The sequence below is a fragment of the Accipiter gentilis genome, chromosome 1 (assembly GCF_929443795.1).
Source record: "Accipiter gentilis chromosome 1, bAccGen1.1, whole genome shotgun sequence".
Classification (NCBI taxonomy): Eukaryota; Metazoa; Chordata; class Aves; order Accipitriformes; family Accipitridae; genus Astur; species Astur gentilis.
Window position 1 is genome coordinate 55,614,705 of NC_064880.1, and position 24,468 is coordinate 55,639,172.

The 24,468-nt window shown below is 40.3% G+C and overlaps 2 protein-coding genes across 6 annotated transcripts in view; one reads left to right on the top strand and one right to left on the bottom strand.

Annotated features, from left to right (window-relative positions):
• The window catches only part of BAZ2B (bromodomain adjacent to zinc finger domain 2B), a 285,742-nt gene that overhangs the window by 197,810 nt on the left and 63,464 nt on the right, over positions 1–24,468 (bottom strand). The gene's annotated exons all lie outside the window — the stretch shown is intronic.
• Positions 5,985–24,468, top strand: part of MARCHF7 (membrane associated ring-CH-type finger 7) — a 29,041-nt gene continuing 10,557 nt past the window's right edge. For 2 of the 5 annotated variants that reach the window (XR_007507177.1, XR_007507176.1), the window contains exons 1-5: positions 5,985–6,159; positions 12,342–12,498; positions 17,169–17,327; positions 19,462–19,633; positions 21,885–22,052. Coding sequence is in view for 3 of the 5 variants with exons in the window: in XM_049809630.1 (XP_049665587.1) it covers positions 5,987–6,159; positions 12,342–12,498; positions 17,169–17,327; positions 19,462–19,633; positions 21,885–22,052 (829 nt within the window). In the remaining 2 variants the exon portion in view is untranslated. Of the gene's footprint in view, positions 6,160–12,156; positions 12,176–12,341; positions 12,499–17,168; positions 17,328–19,461; positions 19,634–21,884; positions 22,053–24,468 lie in introns of those variants that run through there. The other 3 variants (XM_049809630.1, XM_049809622.1, XM_049809637.1) reach the window with 2 other exon arrangements.

Here is a 24,468-nt window from a genome sequence, read left to right on the forward strand (position 1 = left end):
TGGCTACATTGTGTCAGCAACCTCATAGTCATTTTGTAGGAATTCTTCTTTCTCATCATTCACACTCATATGCATTTTACTCTCTCAAAAAAAGGTGCAGAACATAAATGGACAACAGCATTGGAAACATGACTGCGGTATTTACAAGTGTTTGTCTACTGGAATTAGTGTAGAAATTCCTTGTGTGTTCTCTGCATTGGGATAATGCTGGAAGAAGTGCAAGATCAGCAAGCTAACTTTTTTGCTTCATAATCACACTGGTTTTTAGGTAAAGACAGAGACAGTAACAGCCCTGCTTCCTTCACATACTTAGGAGATTAAAAGAGCGATGAACTATTAGGAATAGTAAAGTTGGAACACCATTAATATAAAGGAATGATAATAGATGTAGAGCCAACTCCTACATTTCTATCCTTGGAACTCCACTTAAATGGAAAGGATTAAAAGCTTGCAAGTGGTGGGACAGAGCAATCTAACCTTGTGTAACATCAGATCCAGAGATAATGCTAATACAGACTAGCAGCACTCCTCTTTGTAAAACCATATCCTTACCTAGAAGCTAGTGCCCATGATGGGCTCTGATAGCCCATGGTACTAAGTCCATTATTACAGTATCCATGTGGGAATATATGCTGGATGCTGGTTTTGTTCAAAACTATCAGGTCGGCCCTGCAGTATGCCTAATTGCACCAGGGATAGGACACACATTGCATTTTTTTTTCAGTCATGGTCATTTTTAGAAACAGATGAAAGTATAGCTCTGCTTACAGGCAAAGCATACTGGGCTTTACCAGTCATGACAGGCAATGTGGAATGCAATTGCACAGGTATGACGCCCCTTAGTATTTCCCATTCATTAGTCACCGTAAGTATTAACACCCATGTCTCTTATTTATAAATGTCCTTTTCAACGCACCCCCCGCCCTGCTCCCTCTCCCTGATGTTTCTTTTAACAGTCATGCAACACCCTGCAGCTTTGGGCTCTGATGAGGAAGAGTGTGGGATTCTGGAAAGGAATAGCAAAGCTGAGCACTCTCTCAAAGAGTGATGAGTGCAGAAAATAGACGTGTTATAAAGTATCAAAATATTTTAGGGTTGTCTAGTATGGAACCATTTTTTTCTGCTGCCAAATACAGGCAAATTATGTTGACCTCACATAAAGTACTGGCAAAAAGCAAATCCTGAAAGTCGGCATGTAATAGCAGTATGCTATGGGCAGCCTGTTCCATTGGGAGGCATAAAAATAAATGAGGACATCTATATGGAGGTCAGAACAGCTTAGCGTGATTCAGCGCACAAAGAGTAGGAGAGTGCAGAAGGAAAGGCTGGACCTGCATACTGGGACGGCACACTGCACTCAGGAGTCCATGGCTAAAAGCATCGTGTGCTGTCTGAGATTCCCCTGAGTTCATTCAAATTAGACGAACACAGAAGCCTGCTTCAGGTAACTTGCCTATAGTGCATTCTCAGAAAAAAAAAGACATGAAGCATTAAAACCAGTTATGTTCTTGCTTGGCCCTTAATGGCACCTGAGAAAGAAAAGGTATCTTGTAGCATCAGTCTGTGTCTGTGAGGATAAAATAATCAGTCATCATAAAAATGAAGACTGAAGATGTGTGTCACCACCTGTTTTCAATGTACAGCTCTGGGCTGCTAGTCTGGCGTTTGGTGTCTCTTCCCACAAACACTGTGTGTCCAGTATCACAGCCTGTGAGACACTGATTAGTGCATATCATCACATCAGTGACAAACTCAACAGAAGGCAACAAAAATGCCTTGATTGACCAATATTCCATGGAGTCAGGGAGCACCTTTACTGCCTGATGTGTTTCCAGCATTGTCTATGTTGTCCTCTTGTTATTTCCAAACCTCTCTCTGGGAGGTAAAGGTGAAGATATGCTGTCTCAGGCCCACGTGGGCCTGCCCGATAAAAACTTCCAAGAATACCTTACACCAAAAGCAGAAGCGTGACCTCATGTCCTCTCTTCCCCCTTCCCATCTCTGCTGACTGGTGGCTCCCCATCCTTGGTCAAAACAAAATCCTTTTCTTTTCTCCTTCAATTTCTTTATCTTAAGCTGGTATAAAATGGAGACAATAGAAAATATGGTTTGTTTTTTTCATGCAAATCACTTGTTATCAGGCAAACTCTAACTGGGCCTTTGTTGTATTTATGTACATGCCCTTTCATTTTAAATCAGTAATTATGTATTTTTTTTTTTAAATTACGTTACTTTATCTACCACATCTGCACTGTAAAGCAGAAGAAAGTCAGGCAGCCAGGGAGCAGTTGAACAAGTTTTCCACAGGTAAAATACACTTCTGGTACAGATAACAGTAGAAGCCAGGACTATGTTCCTAATCCTACACTTGATTTATTAAGTCAAATCTTCTTGACATTTATTTTCTTATTTCTGTTAGGCACAAGAAGAAGAGATTTACTCTGCTGCTATTAAGTGCACAGGAAAACATAATTGTTTATTTTGACTTTTTCTTAGTTGAACCTCAAGAAAGGGATACTAGTCTTTTCAACCATATAGCAAGAGCAACAGAGAGATGTAGTTTCACCAGGAGTTGAAAATGTCTTCTATTTTAATCACAGTCATTTGTTCCTATCCATAAAAATGATGGACATAATATAAATTAAGGAAACTAACTAACTAACTAACTAACTAAAGTAGCTGTTTGCAGGTGGGGGGGGGGGGGGGGGGAGAGAGAGAGACAACACTACTGCCTGTATTTCAATTACAGGAAAAGCATAATGATCCCCTTGTTGTTTGTACATGCAACTAAGAATTCCTGATGCTTTGCCCCTCCCACTTCCTTCTCTGCTTTAACACTAAATTAGTCATAATAACACACTAACAATAATTATTTTGTTCCTGGATCCCGGTCCATTCTCATCAACACAGTAGTAAAACATACTGTACTCCCCCACTACATACTATCCTCAGTGACAGAGCTCAGATAGATTTCAATAAAATCTTACATTGCTATTATTCTTGTTCAAAAACTTTTTCAGCCCCATGTGTTCATGTATATACAGTGTTGGTTTTGTGCTGTTATTTAATTCTTATAACTCAGGCACATAGAAAGATATCTTAAGGCTATCCAAGTTTTCTTAGGTTTTCAGCAGCAAAAATTTCTTCCTAAATAACAATAAGCAATGACATTTTCATCATCAAAGGAGTAATTTCCACTGCTCTAGCCTGGGCTAAGCAATAGAAATTCCTTCATAACAAATGAATATACAAGATGCAATCTAAACTGCATTAAAAAAAACCAAAAACAAAAAACCCAGTGCTCCCTAATAAAAATCTTGCATTCTGGTCAGAAATGTTATGAAAACTCTTTGGAAAGTGTCTATCTCCAGATAGTTATTAGAAGTGAATTTGACTTAAGAATGACTTACTAACATGGGTAGATTGAAGCTAGACAACTAGACAACACCAATTTCAGACCATCTTAAAATTTCAGAGTATGATCTACTGAAGTTAAGGACAGACTCTATGAAAAGTTCAGTCATTTGTGGAAAAACAGCTTTTGTGAGAGGATGTAAGAAAGGACAGTTAGGGGTAGTAAATCTGTTAATAATTACCTGACTTGAACCTGCCTATTTCCATATTCTTGATATGGTTAAAGGACATGATGAAGCAGATTGTACTCTAAACCTCCTGCTTTGCCATTTACAAGCACATTATTACACAGGCTTTTGTGATTTCAGCCACTATCACCCAACGTTTTGACATTTTCCTTAAGACAAAACCCAAAATGTATTCCAGGCTCATTAGATGGTGCCATTTTAGCAGTGATTCACAATGTAGAGATGTCTTTGTCAAGTGTGGTGATCATTGTATCTTAACCTTTCCCAATTTTGTATATTTGTAATTAAACTAATTTACTTATGCAGTGTTGCAATATTACAGGGTAGATCTTTGATCCATTGTGCAGATTAAAAAAAATGCCAGCCTATGAGCTCAGGTGATAGTGTAATTTTTTTTATTCTAAGAAGAGGAATAAAGCTGTGACAAGAGTATGGCCAACAAATGGCTCATCGATTGCTAATAAGAGGGGATTGCATCAACCCTTAAGTAATACAAATTGTGCATTGAACTGGACAGGGCTATTGTAGTGAATGGTAGAACATCTTTCTTAGCACCCCCAGTAAATCCTCTTCTGATGATAGTGAGACTGAGTTGAAGAGCTCTGAAGTTTTGTATTGGATAGAGTTTACCCTACTTACCTTTTAACTTGCTTTTAAAAAGAAAAGCATAATGGACTTGCCTAGTGGTGACTACGCTCTGTTCTGGCTGCAGGAGGGCTGTATGCTCTGTCCTCTACATTCACACAGTCGTTTTACTTGATCTGTGAATTACAGTTCATTTGTGCATGACTAAAAGACAGAATGCCTCCTTTAAGGATTTGATTTAATTTAATGTAGATCTAACTCTATAAATGTTCTTGTTTGTTAACCAGGAAAAAGGGCAGCCACTACTGCTGGAATGATTCATGAAGTCCATTCCCAGCTGTCCTCCTTCCCTGGAGACGGATACGCCAAATAAATGTTATTGGCAGGGGCAGCAGCCTGCTTCTGGCTGCTATAGACAAGATTTTTCCAAGTCCAATAAGCATTGCTTTGGGCATGCTGGTGAAAGGCAACATGCCCATCAGCAAAAAACCAGCAGCCTTTCTCCTACCAGTTTTTGTTCAATTACTTCTCGCTCTGTTTACAGCTCTTCCCAGCCCTTTGTCCTCGTCTCCAATTCACTAGTACTTTGCCTACCATTTCTCTATGGAAGAGAACCAGTGTACAAAACCCATCACAATCCAAACACATGGAAAAACACATTTAGGAGCATGAATGGGAATCAGAATCAAGGATATTTCTAAACATAGGACTGTCCCATAATTTAGAGATGCCACCTGGCTAGTTTCTAACCAGCCTAGCTGGTCTTACATGTGTCCCAGATCTGTCAGAGCTATTAGGCATGCACACATTGAATTTGTATGTGTGGTAGGCCTGTGCCAGGGTGGCTGGTCGTGTTTTCTGGTTTGGGGTTGGGTTGGTTTTTTTTGTTGTTGGTTTTTTTTCTTTCTTTTTTCCTGCTTTAACGAATGGCCAGTCAGCTACTATTGCGCACCCCTTTATCTGACTTGCAACCATGCAATCTAGGGCACTCGCTGTGACATTGGGATTCAGGAAAGCCCTGCTGTATGTAGTCTGATGACAGATGGATATTGGATCAGCAAAATACTGAGACTTTTGACTGCAGCGATAGAAGCCTGGGCTCCTTAGTAATAACACACCATGTCGTCTTCAGAGCCTGGTTCAGAAAACACAATAGTGTGAGATCTCTGCCACATTCTGCGGCGGGCAGGGACTCTGGAAACCATCAGCGGTTTAGGATTGACAGAGATTTTGTGAAGGCTTGGCATTTTCAGAATTGGTAAGATTATCTCCCGATTTCGTAAGCCATGCAAAATCTTCCCCTCAAGGAGAAATGTCTGCCAACGTCTAGTACTTCCAAGAGTACAAAACTGCAGTCAGAATACAATTACAATGAATGGCATTGCCATCGCGTCGCAGTTGAGGTGGCTTTCTCCAACACCTCCATCCCACCGTGTCCTTCAGGGACCCGAAATCGAACACAGACGGCGTGTGGCTGTTCAAGAGACACAGGGGATTTATTTACAAAACAATACTGAAACTCCGAAGAGCGTGCAGCACAGGGAGAAAACTCAACACCTCTGCTTGCAGTTTTAAGGCTGAACGCTGAACTTGAAAGTCGATTCAAACCGTGGCTTTCGGGGCGTTTCCCCACAAAAAGAAAAGGAATTCTGTCTTCAGTGTGAGGATTTTTCAGACGGCCTTCCTTTTGCGAAGCACCGTAACGTTAACCTCCCACGGCCGAAGTGCCCAGCCATAACCGCCGCCTCGGCTCCCCCCCACCCCGGCAACCCCCGTCGCAGTTCTCGCGAGAGCGGGGCATGGGCGGGGCGGGGGTGGTGATCGACAGTCGTGCGGGCTCCGGGCTGTCGCCATTGTGTTCCAGGGAGAGGCGGCCGCCTTGGCGTGGCAGCCCGTGGGCCCGGCCCGACTTGGCCCGTCCGGTGGATCCTCAGCCCCTGCATGTCTGCGGCGTGAGGGTTGTGCCGCGAGAGTGAGTACAGGCCGCTTACGGTGCCGAGGAGGGGAAGATGTCCCTGTACGGCCCAGCTAGCGGCGGCGTGCGGGGCCGGGGCCGGCGGCTCCGCGCCAGGGCTGGGGGGAACCATTTTGTCTCGGGGCTAGCGCCTGGCTCCTCTGCCCTCCTCTCTGCGAAGCAGCTCGGACGGCCGCAGGCCTCCGCGCCTTCTCTGGCAGCGGAGCTGTGCCCTCTGTCCCCCCGCCCCATTCCTTTCCTCCCTCCGAGGAGCCTCTGCCCTTCGGGGTCGGGGCAGGGCGATCGGCGCTGCCCTTCGGCCTGGCGCCGGCCCCAGTTCGGCCTTGGCCGGGAGCGCGGGCGCAGCAGGGGTGCGGCCGTCAGCTCCCCGCCGGAGCCCGGCCGGCCGGGCCTCTCCCTTGGAGCCTGGCGAGGAGGGTAAGTGCCCTCTTCAGCGTCTCTGCCGAGCACCCGCTGCCTGGGGCCTGCTGGCTCCGGTCTGGGGGCACAGCCCAGCGTCATGACACCAGCCGCTGCAGCGTAGGCAGAGGATCGGCATTCGTAAACGTTTTTCTTGTTCGCGGGACTCCCGAGAGGCTGCTGGGGTTTTCTGTCAGCCTTCCTCGATTGAAGGTTGGGAAAATACCCCGAACAAAGAATTGCGCAGACTGAGAGAATTGTCCCTGAACTCCATCTTGTTTGTCGTAAAGACGTGATTGTGAGTAAACACTGGAGAAGGCACGTGATCACAAGTTGCTCGGCAGAAAGTCTCGTGAACAGTTGAATGCCGAACCGTACAAAAACCTGTAGACACAAAAGCTCAAAAGTTAGGTGGCAGTGTCACCACCTAGTTCCAAGGTAGAAAACTTGAACTTGGGAGCTGGGAGTGAAGCGTGTGCTTCACCCTGATTGAGGGTACAAGAGTGCTTTAAGCTGTTAGTAGAAAACATGGAAGCTAGTAAAGGCTTCCCATACTGGTAGGCATACATGGCTATCTCAAACTGCCTCTCATTTCTCAGTAGAGGGCGTCAGGGCAGAAGAGAGGAGGAGTGAGAAGTTTTTATTTGAAGTATTTGCTCTTTTTGTTATTTTTACCTTTTGAGATTACACTGCTTTCCCGCAAAGACCTCTTGGATCTTTCATCTCTTGTTACCTCTATCTGTGGCTATGTTAGGTCTAGTTGATCTTTTGTAATGTAGTTGGAGGGATGACAAATCAAGAAGGGCAGGACATTTGAGCTGTATACTCAAAGTAGGCTGTTCAGCTCCCACCTGCCATTAAAAGCTTGTCATCTGTTTCCCAGGTACAACTTTAAAGTTTGATTCCAGAACTTGGTTTCTTACCAAGTCTTGAGAGGCATCATATGTAATCCTTATTGCAGGAGACACAAGAGTTGTTTCCAGGTTTTTGCATGAGGTTTTGATGGCTAAGTTGCGTAACATGGCATGAGCTGATGAAATACGTTGTTTTGATGACAAGAGTGCTTCTCACCCTGCCGTTCCCTTTCTCATTTCTCAGTTGTTGGATACCAGCATGAATAGTGTCAAAATGATGGAGAAGCCTGAAGTGTGTTTTGCTAGGATTGTGTGTTTAGGTTGCTCAACGAAGGACACAGCAGGGGTCATATTTGAGTAAGGTGTTCCTTTTCTTTGTGGCAACAACAAGCTTTTAAATCAGTTCAGACTGCAACACAACTTAGACTTCTTTTTTTTTTAATTTTTTTTTTTTAATTTCTCAGATAAGTCATTTAGGTATTTTTTTGGCCTCACTACTTTCTGTGTAAAGTGAGGTGACTACTTTGTCATTATAGAACTCATTACAGCATGTTAATTACCACTTGAGATTTGTTGAATTCCTGTGTGGGTAAACAAAATGTTTGAGGTTTTAATTTGAGTGTCTTTGTGCTCATTCAAAAAAATCCTTAAGATACTGATACTGTAAAGGGGAACCATTCTCATTCTGAAATATCCTCTAAAAACATGATATTCCGCTTGCAGACAAGTATTATTGTGGCTTTAGTAATACGATTTTTTTTTTTTATTGTGAGACTACTGTCTCGCTCTGTCCTGTGTTCTGTGCTAGCTTAGCACGTTCACCTTGACCACCTCATTGTGTTACCATGATCAGCATGTGTCTTATATGTGTATTGTGTGTATTCAAGCCAACTATGAAGATGGTTGCTTCTCAAGCTTCCAAGGTGCAGTGCTTAAAATGGTTTTCAAAGAACTCTGGACAAAAACAAACAAACAAAAACCCAACACCAAAAACCCGCCACCCAAAAACCCCAGAAGACTTCTTACTAGTATTGATTACCAAAGTTGAGATGCCTAGTAGCTAACTTGTCTAATATATTCAAGTCATGGCACCATTGACTTCGATTGCAGATATGTGCTTTCATGATTTCTGCAAGTTGGATTCCAAGCAAATTTTATGATGGATGCCCAGAAATTGAAGACCTCTTGTGTAGTGGTTTTTAAAATATGATTAATCTGGATTACATGCTTCATGGCACTGAATCTTTGTTGAAAAGCAGAGTTAAAATGCAGTTTCCTGGAGCAGAAGTTCTCTGCCTAGTCCATAAGGCTTTTTCTTCAGTACCTTTCCACCTCTGTATCAAACAAGGTAGGGTTCCTCTTGTCAAATGCCTGTTGTTACACAGCTCTGATTCATCTTTATAGCAGATCCTTCTTGTTTGCTGACTGAGGCCAGGACTGCAGAAGAAATGTATGGTTGTATTAAAGAAATTAATCATAATGTATATGCATAAACTGACATATGAAATTTTGCATTTTCTAATGTGCCGCCTTTATCTTGTTATAACACATTTTTTGTGTATACTTTCTGCAAGATTTCTTCACTTTGAGAAAGAAAACATTATATAGATAGTATCATCCCGACATATTCAGGTTGAAATCACAACCTGTTCTAATTTACAAGATAAAGCTGATTGATAGCATTGTCCTCTTGGGGCTACCACTGGAGGAGAAAATTAATTTTGTGCCTTTTTATGTATGTTTGTAGAAGCAATTTGCTAATCTTGCACTCCATTTTAGCTTCTAGAGATAGTTGGCTCTGGTGTCCACAGTCTTCCACCCTGTCCTTTCTGATCGGAATGTTCTTCTTTTGTCTGTTATGTGGATGGAGCATAAGCAATTTTATTAGTATTAGACGATCTCTAATTTAGTCTTGAAGTTCTTATAACTTCTTACGCTTCTGTCTATTCCCCCTGTTTGTCTGGACATTAATTTCTACCCGTAGAAGCTTCCATCCCTTCTTTTAGAAACTTTGTGTATTCTACAGATGTCTGTGTCTGATTCTATCTATGTTATTTAATTAATCTGGTTCCACACCTGTCTGAAGCAAAGTGATCCAGAAACAGAATGATCCCTAACGAAAGGGATAATGCTGGTGCTCTTTGTCAAGTACTTAATAGTAGAGAATTGGATCCATTGTTCTGTGTGTCTGTCCCTTATATTTTGTATCAGGGTAAAAGGTAGATAAACAGTCCTTTGGATGTCAGATCTCATCAAGACCTACAGCTGTCCTGTTCAGCATACGCTCTAGTCTGTATTACTGTAACATTAATTTAGCTTCACAGTTTGCAACTTGGAACAATTACTTTTTCACACTCAGTGCAGCTTCAGACAAGTACTAAACTTGCGGTGGACATTATGGCAGCTTACGCTAAAGCTTGAATTAACCATCTTTACAGTGTCTTATCTAATGTTACAAATACAAAGAAATGTGATTGTTACATTTTATTGCACAAATGATCCACTAAGTGGTGTAGCTTAGATTATTAGGTTTGTCCTTCCTGAATTTCTTTTAAGCTTCCATGACTGACAGTGTTGTTCTGGACTTCGGAACACTGCTTAGAGCATTCTTATTGATAGAGCTGTATTTAAAACTTTGAGAATTGCATACAACTGCTCAATAGTTACTTAGGGGTTTAAATGTGATCTGGGAAATTTAACAAATTCATGATTCCGTGTTCCTAATCCGAAGTTAGACAAGTGAGAATTTCAGATTCCTGAAGTGATCTTGTTTAACTGGTGATATCTCTGGCAAAAGCAAATGGGCTGCTAATGTTTGAAGCATGCTTTAGAAGCTGGTGTGCATCTCCATAATACAACCCAGTAGCTCTTTCGTACATGAATGTAAACATTCACTTAAATTTGGTATGCTTTATGTTACAATTTTTTTTCCCCCAAATTTAAAAAAAAAAAAAAGAAAAAGAGCCCTACTTGAAAGATTAAGCATTTAGGCTACTTTATGTTGTGACCTGTGTTGTAAAGCTAGCAACGGTATGTGCACCAGAACAGTGGTTAAAAAACCTTCCATTAAGGAAATTAACCTCAGCTGTCCAACTACTTGGTCAATGGAGTTCTGTACAAAGTAGCTTGTACCAGGTAGAATGTGTAATGCAGCATGACTTTCAGCTAAGACTAAAAGTCCCGAGTATGTGAACTCAACTTGAAACTGCAGCCACATGAGGTACGTCAGGATTGATGCAGCAGCTTTTCACAGACCGTGTTACTGATGAGCATGTGGAAAAAAATGTACTTTACTGATAATTTTTTTTTTCTGATATAGCTTATTCCCATTCTCAGAAGGTTAGGCCAGGATTAAAAGTGGTTAGAAAACCTTGATTGTACCACTTTTGCAAATCACCTTGTATCAGTGGAGTTTTCAGGTATCTGTTTTAGGGTTGTTGGTTATCATGCTACTCTTCCCACACCACACCACTGAGTATACTGCAGTTCTCTTAATTTTTTTTATTTAAGAGCTACCTTTTGTGGTCTGGTTCTGTCTCTACCATCCTGAGGAGGGAGAAACTGTGAATGTTAGCAAACCAGTTAGCTAGCTATCTGGAGCTTTTGAGCAACGTTAAGTCAAGATATCCTTTCAAGGACAGGAATGACTGCAGGATCACTTCTCATGCAGAAGAGGCACCAGCATTTCTTTTGAAATGCCTTGAAATACCAAAAGACCAAATAAACACCCAGTGACTCAAAGATAAATTTATATATACACCTGTGAGCCAGCATGTACTCTTTTGTATAAATTAATTTTCATGGGAGTTGTCTTTGGAGAATTTAAATATATCTTTGAGGTGGGTGGACTGCAACTGTATTTTTTTTTCTGCAGGAGGGTGAGGTTCCCTAGTTCTGACCCTGAAGAATAAGTCTTAGTTGTCGTGATTTAACCCCAGCCAGCAGCTATGCACCATGCAGCTGCTCACTCACTCCCCCCCACCCAGTGGGATGGGGGAGAAAATCGGGAAAAGAAGTAAAACTCGTGGGTGGAGATAAGAACGGTTTAATAGAACAGAAAAGAAGAAACTAAATGATAATGATAACACTAATAAAATGACAACAGTAGTAATAAAAGGATTGGAATGTACAAATGACACGCAGGGCAATTGCTCACCACCCACCAACCGACACCCAGCTAGTCCCTGAGCCGCGATTCCCTGCCCCCGCTTCCCAGTTCCTATACTAGATGGGATGTCCCATGGTATAGAATACCCTGTTGCCCAGTTTGGGTCAGCTGCCCTGGCTGTGTCCTGTGTCAACTTCTTGTGCCCCTCCAGCTTTCTCGCTGGCTGGGCTTGAGAAGCTGAAAAATCCTTTACTTTAGTCTAAACACTACTGAGCAACAACTGAAAACATCAGTGTTATTAACATTCTTCTCATATTGAACTCAAAACATAGCACTGTACCAGCTACTAGGAAGACAGTTAACTCTATCCCAGCTGAAACCAGGACATTAGTGTAGTTTCTTCAAGTGTTGAGGTGCAGTTCATTAACAACCAAGTAAAGTAAGATTTTGGGAAATCTGAGGATTCTTTCCCTCAGTCCTGGTTCATTTTGTGTTAATACTAGTGGTGCAGAGTTCTTAAGGGAGTCTCACTTGTAATATAATATCAATAATATATTCTAATATAATAAGAAGCAAAAAGGGCTTTTTTTTTTTTTTTTATGTTTTCTAACATGCAATGGAAGAGATCTAAAGAAGAGTTATAAAAACTAGGGTAAGAACTCATTTCCCCATCTTACTGATGCACAGTCAGACCAGAGCACTCTGTAAATGTTTGTATGTCCAAGTCATGTTTATGATGTACTCAGAATGACTTGTGCATGTTCTGCATGTAGGTCCCTGCTTCTAAAAGAAAAAATGATCTGTGTGTCCTTATGCAGGATAAAAAGAATGGAGTCAAAACCCTCACGAATTCCTCGAAGGATATCTGTTCAGGCCTCCAGCTCATCGCTAGGATCTGGAACATTGACTGGAAACAGTTTAGCTGGTGCATATAGCGCAAGAGAATCTTCACGGAGATTAGAATCTGGATACCAGGTAATGTGTTTTGTCTCTTTCTGTGTAGTATAAATTAATTTAATGTCTGTTTTCCACCCAGAAAATCCCTAAACCCCAGACTAAAACAAAAAAAGGGCGCAGGGGGGTGGGGGGGGGGGCGGGGCGTGCGTGGAAATATAAGGAAAAGTCCTACCCAGAGCCCCATGTTTGTGAACAAAACCCAAGATTAATTCTAAAATGCAAGGATTTAATAACCAGGCCAATGACAGTATTCTGCAGTGTGAACTGGTAGTTCTAGGTTTGCCATCTTTACCTGCTTTGTTTGTAGCTGCACCTTTAAAAATCAGATGTTAGGTGAATGAAGGGCATCCTGATACTATGGGTCTGTTTTGGCACTAGTCACTGCAGTTTTAATCCTGGGTAAGTGGGGTTTTCTGTTGAGGAGAGGTGAGGATTTTGTTTGAATTTTGATGTGTATAGGGTATTACACTTCATGTGTGGATGATGCAAAAAGTATAGGAATATGTTGCGGTTCTAAGAGTTGACAGTAGGCTGTAGTGCTCTGCAGCACCTACTTTCTTTGCATTTTGTGAAGGTAAGATGAGGACCTTTAAGCTTACATCATACTGTCATGTCAGTATGTTAATACAGCTAGCCTTTGTGTGTGGTAGACAGGACTGGAGTAAAGGCTCTGCTGTTTCACATGCAACATTTTACACTAACCAAATTGCTTTTGTGTGGAAAGGGAGCCATGTTCAAGAATAAGAAGTCACACTGCAGGTACTTTCACTTTGAAAGTGTTATGGGAAGTAGGGATTAAACTGCTTCAGAAATTATTTTGGGCACTTGGACACAACAGATTGCTGTTTGGCTCAATTCTCTTGTTATTTTGTTTCTACTACTGTCAGCAGTTCTCACCTCAATTTTGGGCCCAGAAATGTAAGCCCATCGTGGTCTTCGAAATTGCAGAACTTAACTCCATGATTAAATGTTCATATTTTTTGATAAAATGGTTATGAATTTGGTCCCTGCTGACAAACTATCTGGGACATTGTATTATATAATGCCTTTTCCAGAAACAGTTTTACAAGTAATAGAGCATTAATTATTTTTAGCACAGTTACATGTATATGCATTATATTTGCCACATCTAGCATGCATGTGTTCATTAGTTCATACAGTGCACATTCTTCACTGGCTGTCTACTCAGTAAAACCAAATCAGATAGTGTTAGGATCCAAACCAAATCAGATAGTGGTAGGGATTTATGGACTCTCACACCCTACATATCACACTGAAAGCTGTTGATAAGATGAGTCTTGAGCTGAACTGGTGCTGTGAAGTTAGATGTGTTACTGCTGTTATGAAATTATAACACAAGAGAGTTATGTACATTATTTCATTTATTACATGAACTGCAGTGTGTTCACTGCACTATATATTATCTTTTGACTATTTCCTGTTGAGCAACGGGCTTCTAATCTGAGCAGTGATCTTTATAACACTTTGCAGTTAGAACAGAGAGGAAAATAATTGTATAGAAGATGATGTTGTATCACTTCTTTCCACTCCAATTCATAGAAGGTAGTCTGAGAGCTTGTTACACAAGACAAGTGCTTAGTGATAAAAGTACAGGGAAGCTCCCTCTCTTGACTAACCTTTGGTACTTACAGAGGTGTTAGGATCAAATTCCATTATTGCTTGCAGGTTAAGATTACAAGTGGCTGGGGCAAGAAGAAACAAATAGTTTAAATAAGCTTAAGTCCAGTCAGATAGGAATTGAATGGGCAGGCCTTTTTGCTTTGTTAATCCATTCAGAAGCCTACCTTAAAATATTAAGAGCTACTTCAGTTCCAAATCATTTAAAAGATTTGTCATTTAGAAGAAAAAATGTGTGACTATCAGTAGTGCTTTGGGTATTTAGAGGAAAGGGAACTTGGAGACTTGGCTTTTTAGCATAAATTCATTTCTGCAGCTAGAGACCATACTTGATTATGGCTTAACTCAAAACCTTTTGGATACAGAGCATTCAAACTTCCAGTATTTGTTTTTGACTAGGGCTAAAAAAAAAAAAAGGTAGGTAGGTTTCTATCGGGTGGGTTTCTTCTTTTCCCTTCCCTTTTTTTTTTTTTTTTTTTTTCCATATAGGTGCAAATTCGTATATGTCATGCACTTTTGAGATCAGTCTGGGTAGTAGCCTCTGCTCATCTGAGGAGGCATAATAAGCGGGTTAATTGCAGACTAATCTGATGTATGTGACATAGTGTTGTTTCTAGGTGACTCACAATACAAAAATCAAATTAGTGTAACAGTAGGAGAAAAAAATTTCCTATGCTTTATGATACAGCATTGTTAACCTTTTTGTGAGAAATGAAGTGGAAGTTTGGATTTTGTTTTTTAATGGAGTGATAGGGTCAAGTGTGGTGTATACAATTGTTTTGAATGTTTTCCCGATCACGTTTTTCTGCTACTGAAAACAGACACCAAAAATAGAATACCTTCTGTAATGCTTTAATTGTTAAGTTGTGACAAAGGATATGAAATAGTCCTAAGCTGAACCGAAGGAAGAAAGCAAACTGAGATATTTTTTTAGTTTCAGATATAGCAATTAGGTTGAGCTTTCCTGACATCATGCCTGGTCATCTACTTTCTCCTAAAGCCACTTTTTTGATATCCAGTATGTTGCTTTTTTTCTTTCTATTTTGGCCTTGGGACATCTTTCAAAGAAATGAGTGCAGTGCAGCGATGCCACAACTACCAAAAGCTGTGTTGGCATTAGAATGGTAGATGGTGTAGTTCCATGAACTGGCTTTTAGTGCTGTGCTAGTGTGAGTGGGTTGTTCTTGGATTAAGGTCTTCACTGTGGTGATCCAGACACTTAAAATGAGATTAAATTCTCGGATCTTCAGAGTCTAACAGCTGGAGAAAAAGGAAAGGCAAGTATTTCAAGATCAGTTAAGTCTGCAGGTATGGCTCATATTAACTAAGAGAGCTTTGCCCTTATCTTAGAGTCACGTAGTCTTGCCCTCAGGGGCAGAGAATATCCATAGATGAAATAATTTCGAAACCTGATGAATCTTACTAAGACTTTGAAATATTAGAAAACTTACCGCCCGATACCTTATTTTCAGGTTTAATTTTGCTTGTCAGAATGACGAACATGAATATTTCTTCAGCTTTTTAAATCCTAATACTACAACTTTAAAGAAATAGTGACAGAAGCTACTGTAGTTGTAGTATTAATAGCTCATAGAAAGAGGGTGGATAAATAATCATTTACAAACCCTGCTTAGCTGTAATAAAATGGTTGGATTTCTGTTATTTCTATTAATTCTACTAGTTTCAACGATTATTCTGTGGAGCAGATTAAATTGCGATGTCTTTCCTTAATTATCATCTATTCACTGAAATTCCGTGAAAGTAGTAGTGTAGAACCTCATGCCTTAGGTTCTCTTAAAGATAGACAGATTTGCATGTTAAACAGTTCCTAGTTTCATTATTAGAAGCTTGCCTGTGTAGCCACGGTAAAGATTAGAGCTCCTGTGTCTTGGAAGAGAAAACGAAAAAAGAACAGTTACAGTCTTTGCCCTGCAGACATCAGACTTAAAATAATTTGAGCACTTTGTTCTGAAGTAATGTGGCAAACAATGTTTATTTGCAGGGCTGTTTTGCCAAACAGTCTTTGTTATGCATGTCAAGCTGTGGATTCAGTATCTTTGCATTGTGCCTGAAATGGGCTACTAAAACTATGTTATTTCTTAAGCCCAAAGTGGTTTTGTACCCAGTGCTGTTTACTGTTTTATGGTGGTCTTCAATGCTACTGATTTATAAGAAACTTAGAGACACAAAAGTTTCAATTTTGTAGTGGAAAATGGAAATGCATTTTTGCTGCTTGGATGAAATGTAATTGGAATTAATAATGACTAATTTCCAAGCCTTCCCTACCAATATGATGATAATCCAATGATGGATTATCAGAATAGACTGCAGACAAATAAAAAACTTAAGTAGTGGTAAAAGGGAAGTGTTTAAGACTCAGAGAAGATACTGTGTAATTTGCAGTAGTGTAGTATTTTTTTTAAAGGAACAATAGCTTGATGACATGATTGACATTTTTTGTCCCCTCTATTTTACTAGAACAGGTCATGGTCCTTATGTAAAAATAATTATTTGCTAGTAGGCCCAAAGCAAGATTTTTCTTCTTTCTCTGCGCACCCCTCCCCACCCCCCACCCCGCTCTTTTGCACCCACTCTTTACTGTATTAAAACTGATGACCAGGACAAGACAGCTGGCTTGCTTTAGTGCCCAAAAAGCCACTTTTGCTGTTGTGGAGACTTTATCTACATGTGTGGGTTTTTTTACTTAACACTTGAAAGTGAGGTCCTTAATTCTGCCCTGTTACTGGTGTATCTTAAGTTGGGGTAATGCCTCAAAAGACTTACGCTTCAACTTTTTATTGTCCACCATCAAATGAGAGGACAGATAAAGGAGCTGATAATTGCTAGAAAGTAATTAAAAAAAATCTTTGCTTTTGGCAGTGGTTCTCTCTTAAGCCTGTTTCGTTTCTTCTTGGGTATCCCTTGAGGTTTCTCATGAAAGGTTTCCGGATTTGTTAGTACCTTCACTTCCCTGTACTTTCAATATTCAGATCAGATACTGATTTCATTTTGAGTTACAAGATGCATATGATAAGCATGTTGTTCTTCAGGAATCCAGTGTATTGAATAGTTCCAGTAGAGACTGGGGAATTGGAGAAAGAGACACCCGTGAAACTCCTTGGAAACTTACAACATCCTCTCCAACTCGCTACTCGGGGACACTTGATCATCCACATTCTGGAAGATTTTTGGGAAGCAGAAGCAGATTGGTGAGAATTGTTAATATGTAATACTTTAAACAAACAAACAAAAAAATTAGGATTTTACCTTAGCTTTCCCAATTTGAAAAGCTGCTAGTAGGGGCTCACTGTAATGTTTCTAGATAAGTAGATCTTATTAAGTCAAGATAGAGAGAAAGCAGGAAGATAGTGGTGTTATTTGGAGGATTAAAATAATAATTATATTAGTTTTACTAATAGTTAAGAAATAAATTTGAAATCAGAGTGCCTTTGCAAGTATCCATTTAAGAAGAAAAAAGGAGAGGGTGATTAGAATCTCATACATGTTATAGTCCTATGGATGGCAAAATTAATAGCATTTATATTCAGCTTGTTCCATCAGGTATTTCTAGGGGGTGTGTTTTTTGGATGGTACTAGCTTTGTGAGTTAACACAAAGTTCATGGTTTTGGAGACCTGCTTTAGAAAACTTAGTTGTGGAGGAGCAGTTCATAGTCTGACTGTGCTTACTTACGTGGTGGTCACAACATACTGTGAAAGAAAATGGAGGCTGAACTGTTACCTGACTGAGATCCAAGGCTCAGGCCTTAACAGGTTGTCTTAATTGGGCTCCAGAATGTGCCTTCATAACTCCAAAAACAAAGTAGTTTGCTGCTTTGACGTGCTTATGCACTGTAGAATGACAATAAAACACTTCCAATTGCAGTAGAAATACTAAGATGGGAAAAGCAGAAAACTGTGAAGACGCTCGGCAGGAAGATAGTGAACAAGTGAAAATTCTGGTCACTTTCAAATTGAAAGATGTTTGGGTACTTGAGACTGCTCACACCTTAGATAGGTGTTTGGTTACTGTGACTTAAAGGTGAAGACTGTTTGAGATGGGGCGGGGGGTGGGAAGTAGTGCGGAGGTGCTGGCCTTCTGGGGAAGTCATGGTAGGTGTCTCTACGTATAGTTGACATGCAAACGGAGTCTGTGGTTGTAAGTGGCCTATGTATCTAGTTAAGTTGGTGCTGTAGAGTTTTGAAAATGACACTTTTTTTTCCCAGTAAGTTTAATTTTTCCTCTTAATTAAGTTCTAGTACAAGTGAACATTGCAGGATACACTCTGAAACTTCCACTTATCAAATAGCAAATGATTAAAAGATAAGTTACATGTTAAATAGATGATTAATGAGGGAAATTAACCTGGCTTTGTCCTTGGTTTGTGATGTTAGTTGCTGTGTCTCCCTGTCTAGCTTTTATGGTGGGATAAGAGAAATACTTGGATACTTCTTAGTTTTAAAGAGTAAATAGTAGTGGCCTAAGCTTAGTAAAAAACATGACAAAAGTAAACCACAACTATAACATCTACTCTGATTTGGTTGATCCTTAAAGGATCTTGGTTGTAGATACTTTCTGGGAGGATAAACAGCTCAACTGAGCTTTTTAATTGAGCTCAAGTTTTTTTATGTATCAAAAAATAAAATCGGAGCGTTTCAAATAGAAAATGAATGCCTTGGCTGCAAGTAACCAGACTATGAGCTTTATAGGCTATCCCAGTTTGTATTTGTTTATTTTTTTTTTTTAGTACTAGTTTCTGAAAACTGTTTTATGTCAGTGCTGTACACTGCAAAAATTGTTTTGTTCCCATTCTTTACTCTGAACTGTTTCAGTTGCAGTTGAGCTTGATGTAATCAAACTATATCTGGTCTAAACAGCTTAGTAGAAGCTAGAACTGAGTCCTTAGCCAAGTATATCAGAGTGGTAAAAAATAAGGTGGATTAGTTAAACTATTAAGTAAAACAATGAAGCTGACCAGTTTTGGCCATTTCTTGACAGCAAAATTATGTTTCGTTGGAGACCCGTAAAGCTGTATTTGATGATGTTTATAGCATCTTACAAGTCAGGAATATCTTTTTTCCCCTGTAAGCCACATCTATCTATAAAGGAAAAATAATGCTGATTATAGTAGAAAGCAGCTTTTTTTTGGTGGGATTGTCTTGAGTAAACCTGGGAATACTGATCAAGAGCACAAGCATAAATCCTACATTATTTTTAAATAAAAAGGCTTTGCATCTTAAAGTTATTCCTTTCTATTTTTGTAAGTCTTACATTATGTACACTTTTGTTCAGTGTAAGTACATCTGAAATACTGTGTCTGTAATTTTTTTTAATGTTATTTCAGTCTACATCTTCTTCCTCTCATTTTACATCTGGGTGTTATGGTGACTCTGAGAGAACTCAGGGAGCATATTCAAGACTGCATAGCCAGCAGCGAGATAGTGATTCAAAGAGACCTAAGCTGTCTTGTACATCTACCTCTTCTGTGAGAAGTAATGGCTTGACTGCCTTTTCAGGTGAGAGGTTGATTACTACAGCTGAGTTGCATGAAAATTGTCTGAGTAGTAAGACTGGGTTTTATTAAGTTTTAAAAGACTTGCTTTGAAATATTATGCTTTTATTATTCTTAAAAACCTATGCCTAACAGAAGAGTATGTTCACACCAATAGCAGTATCCAAAATACTGAGAATGCTGTTAATGTGGTCTTTTGAAAACCCAATTGTACTTTACACAATTTCAAAATTACTGCCTGTACCTATTCCGTTTGCAGTAAAGCTGAACTTCATGGTTCAAATATGTCTTAATTGGTTAAGATTTCAAGGAAAGAATGAGTGCAGCTGCTGTTATTTCATGAGTCAAATTGTGCTGGTAAACCTACGTGTGCCAGGGACAGCAGAAAGGAAGTCATTACCTACTTAGCTCTGTGTTCCAAGAAGCACAGTGTCATGGCTAGAGCACTGTTGTTAGGGGTCAGGGAAGAAAGGGTTCTTTTTAAGCAGGGCCTCAACTCATTATATAGGCCAGGCAAAAAGAAACATTCTACACTAGGAGTTCTTTCAGGAAAAACTGAGATTTTCATTAAAGCTGTAAATAAGTATACGATACTTGGATAGACGTAAGTTAAGCAATATGCTAATGGAAGTCTAAGGGTCAGGAAATAACAGTCAAAAACTTATATTGAAAATATTTTTTTAATGTTTTGAAACAGACCATTAGATCCATTCAGATTACCCTTGTGAGTATGTATCAATGTTCTCTTTATATCCCCTTATGGAACCACATAGCCATCCAAATAAAAGTTAATAAATTCTTGCTCAAAACCCAGTATTGATGTTTTCTTACTCTGTTAATAGAATGACCACCGTTAACATTTCTCATTATGGTGTAGGACTATCTATCTTTCCGTTTCTATATTGGTTGGTCATCACACTGTGTTGTGGTTTAACCCCAGCTGGCAACTAAGCCCTGCACAGCTGCTTGCTCGCTCCCTGCCCCTTGCTCCCCACCTCTTCCTGCCCTGGTGGGATGGCAGAGAGGATCAGAAGAGTAAAAGTGAGAAAACTTGTGGGCTGAGATAAAGACAGTTTAATAGGGAAAGGAAAAGCCACGCACACAGGCAAAGCAAAATGAGGAATTCATTCACCACTTCCCATCGGCAGGCAGGTGTTCAGCCATCTCCAGCAAAGCAGGGCTCCATCATGCCTAATGGTGTCTTGGGAAGACAAACACCATCACTCTGAACGTGTGTCCTCACCCACCCCTCCCACCCCCCACCCCCCCCCGCCTCTTTCTTTGCCCAGCTTTATATGCTGAGCATGACATGATATGGTATGGAATATCCCTTGGGTCAGTTGGGATCAGCTGTCCTGGCTGTGTTCCCTCCCAACTTCTTGTGCATCCCTAGCCTACTCCTGGTGGGGTGGTGTGAGAAGCAGAAAAGGCCTTGACTCTGTATAAGCACTGCTCAGCAGTAATGAAAACATCCCTGTGTTATCAACACTGTTTTCAGCACAAATCAGAAACATAGCCCAATGCTATGGAAGAAAATTAACTCTGTCCCAGCCAAAACCAGCACAGTCCTTAAATTTGGATTTGTAAGTTTAGCAGTAAAACAAAATCAAGGTGAATTTTTCAGAGCTGTTGAAGAACACTTCTTTTGGAAGAAGAGTTTTTTTTCACAGCTGAAGTATGTACAGTTCCTGATTTAGTTGTTGGAGCTGTTAGCAAAAAACAAGATCCCTTTTTGAACTGAAGTGTTTTAATCTGCAATATGAGCAAGAATAGTATTAGTCATTGTTCTTAAAGTTGTGTCTAAGCTGCATTTAAGCTTCATCTGTCTTTCTGGAAAATTAATTTTAGGAGCGTTTAAGAAGCATCATTAAAATGGCAGCATTTACTAAGTCTTAAGCTGCTATTTTGCCATGTTGTGAAGCCTATTTAATAACTAGCTACCATTAGAAAGCAAGATACTATTTCTCTTCCTCCTCCTGTCCTGTATGAGTGTTAATGGGTCTGACTCTTCACAAAAGTATTACTACTTTTTTCTGGTTTAGTTCTCAGAACTAACTCACTGCAAGATTAAGTAAGCATCAGCAGAGTGCTGCTTGCTCTTTACTTTTGTTGGCAGCTGGCCACTTGATCATCTTAATGGTATTGTTAAAACTTGCCTGTGATACGGTATAACCAGAATGCCTGCATAAGTACTTGCTTTAATGGATTTTTAAATTATTACAAAAACAGGGGATTTATTTACTTTTTCTTTCTAGATTCCTCTTGGAGATATAGCAGGATTCCTAGATCTTCATCAGTGATGCTTGGTTCCCTTGGAACTGAGCTGGTGAGAGAGCGAAGAGAGTTGGAAAGAAGGACAGATCTGTCTGTTAATAACCTGGTGGATCACAGCTACAGAAACAGTGACTTTTCATCTTCAACATGTATGTATTGTACAGCTGAAAGCTTGTAAACCCATAGGTTGCATGCCTGTTAGTTTCTTCATGTGTTCTTTTAATACTTTCTTCAAAGCATAAAGCCAAAAGATCTATTTAATTTTAAGGTATCCTTTTAAATAAAGTTGGTTGGCCACTTTCCATGCATTGGCTAAACCATTGAAGGATACATGAATGGTCTAGCTTGTAGGTGCATTCAGTATAAGAAAATGGTATTGGTGTAAATATATAATATTAATTTGAATCACAAAAGGGTTTTCATGAAGATGCCCATATTGTATTATCTCTTTCCATTTGGGTTCTTGAGTTGTTATTAGGGAAAACTGCTAGACCACCATAAAAAGGAATAAACATGTACTTTACATGAGTTGAGAGGTTTGTTCCATGGTAAGTGCTAGGACTAGTATGGACTTCAGCACTGTCATGACCCAGGCTGGACAGACCAGGGAGTCACGTTTTGTTCAAGATTCCCTCAGTCTAAATTAAGGTGAAATGACACCAAATGATCAGTTAAACATTTTATTCATGGCAGAAGCAAACTGAACTTGGAAGGCGCTAACAGTAGGTGGTGTGGTTTCTCTCAACAGGAATTGGCATGGAACTACCTCAGTAAACCATGTTACCCATGGTAACAATATACATCCATTCAGGGAAGAAGGAGATCCCTCCTGTTGAGTCAAGAGGTTCAGAGCGGACTCCCTTGCTTTCTAGACTCCTTCTATGAGAGGAGCCTAGGGGTGGCTAGATCCACTCCTAGTCCCAGACTTGGTCAATGGTTTATATCTAAAGGGACGAGGTGTAGCGATTATGAAAAAGGAAAGAGAAAGAGAGAGCAAGACAGGGAGAGAAAAAGGAAGAGGAAAGGGAAAGGTGTCACTGGTCCTGGATTCAGCATTGATCCAGTCAGCCGAGGGGTCCAGTTCCAGTGGGCGCGTGCGTGAGGCTTCAGTTCGTGTCCTTTTATCATCTCCTTGCCCTTCCTTCAGGCAGGCACTCAAACTCATTAGGCTAATTAGGTGTCATGTGCGGTTTGTGCTTTTAGAACCTTAGGGAAATGGGTTGGTGGACTTGGTGGTCATCTGGGGAGTAACTTCCCCTTCCCTGCAGTCATGACCATTGTTTGACCTTTGGCCATGTATGGTGAGCTGTCCTGCTCAACCTATCAGAACACCCTCCAGCACACCCTCCCAGTCCTGTTGCTGATGTCCTGTGCTCATCTGTGTTGATCTGATCTGCTTCTTTTAACCGGTGTGTGGTTCCAGGGCTTGTTGTTACACAGAGTTGGTCCTTATGCAGAACTTGCCCCACCACAGTTTGAGACATTAACTCTTTCAGTCTCTCACACGCTGTCATTTTCACTTTCTGTTGGGAGTTGTGGCCTTTTAGAGCTGTGTTGGGGGAAGCTTGTCACCAGTCTTGATCTGCCACCTTTTGCAGATGTATTAATGGTATTTTATAATGCAGGAGTTTAAAAAAAAAAAATTAACATTTTTACAAGTATAGAAGATAAGCAGAAAAGATAAAAACTAGTTCCAGATTTCATCCTGCATTCTTGCCTTACCAGAAGAGTATGTTTTAATGTCATCATACTCCATGCTTCTTTAATAAGTGGACAGTTGGAGTTTATGTGGTAGAGCCTAATGGGAGAAATGGATGGGTATACAGCTTTGCTTTGTACTGTTCATGCTGTGCTTCTAGCAGTAGTGCCACTGTTAAGTGCTATAAAAATAACTCCCAACTGTGTTCCCTCCTGTGTAATCAAAACCATGTGGCAGATGCTTGGCATCTGTGCAGGCGTTTCTTTAGTTTAGAGTCTGGCAGATGCATAAACCTCAGCTTCAACAATAAATGGTGATTGCAATGCAGAACCCATTTAAAAAAACAAACACAAAACCCCAAAAGCCACCCACCAAAACTACAAACATGAAAGGTTTCAATTCTAGAATACATAGAGAAAGCTTCTGCCTCCTACTTTAATCTAACCTATGCTTGTTAAGCAGTTAAAATATTGAAGAAGTTTCTGTTCTTATGAGTTTAGTGGGCTTCAGCTGCTTCCTCCTTCCCCCTCTTCTCTCCCCCATGCCCCCCAAATCTAGCCATTTGAGGAAGGAGACTAGCTGATGTTAGCCTCCTCAGCTGCTTCACGTAATGTTAACTACAGTTCAGTTAGAGTAGAATTCTTCTCAGTGTGTTGAGGTACTTACACAATGTTTACAGAAAATACAAGAATCATAGAATGATTTGGGTTGGAAGGGACATTTAAAGGTCACTTAGTCCAACCTCCCTACAACGAGCATGGACATCTTCAACTAGATCAGGTCACTCAGGGCGGGCACCCTGACTATCTGACCTTGACTGTTTCCAGGGATGGGGCATCTATCACCTCTCTGGGCTACCTGTTCCA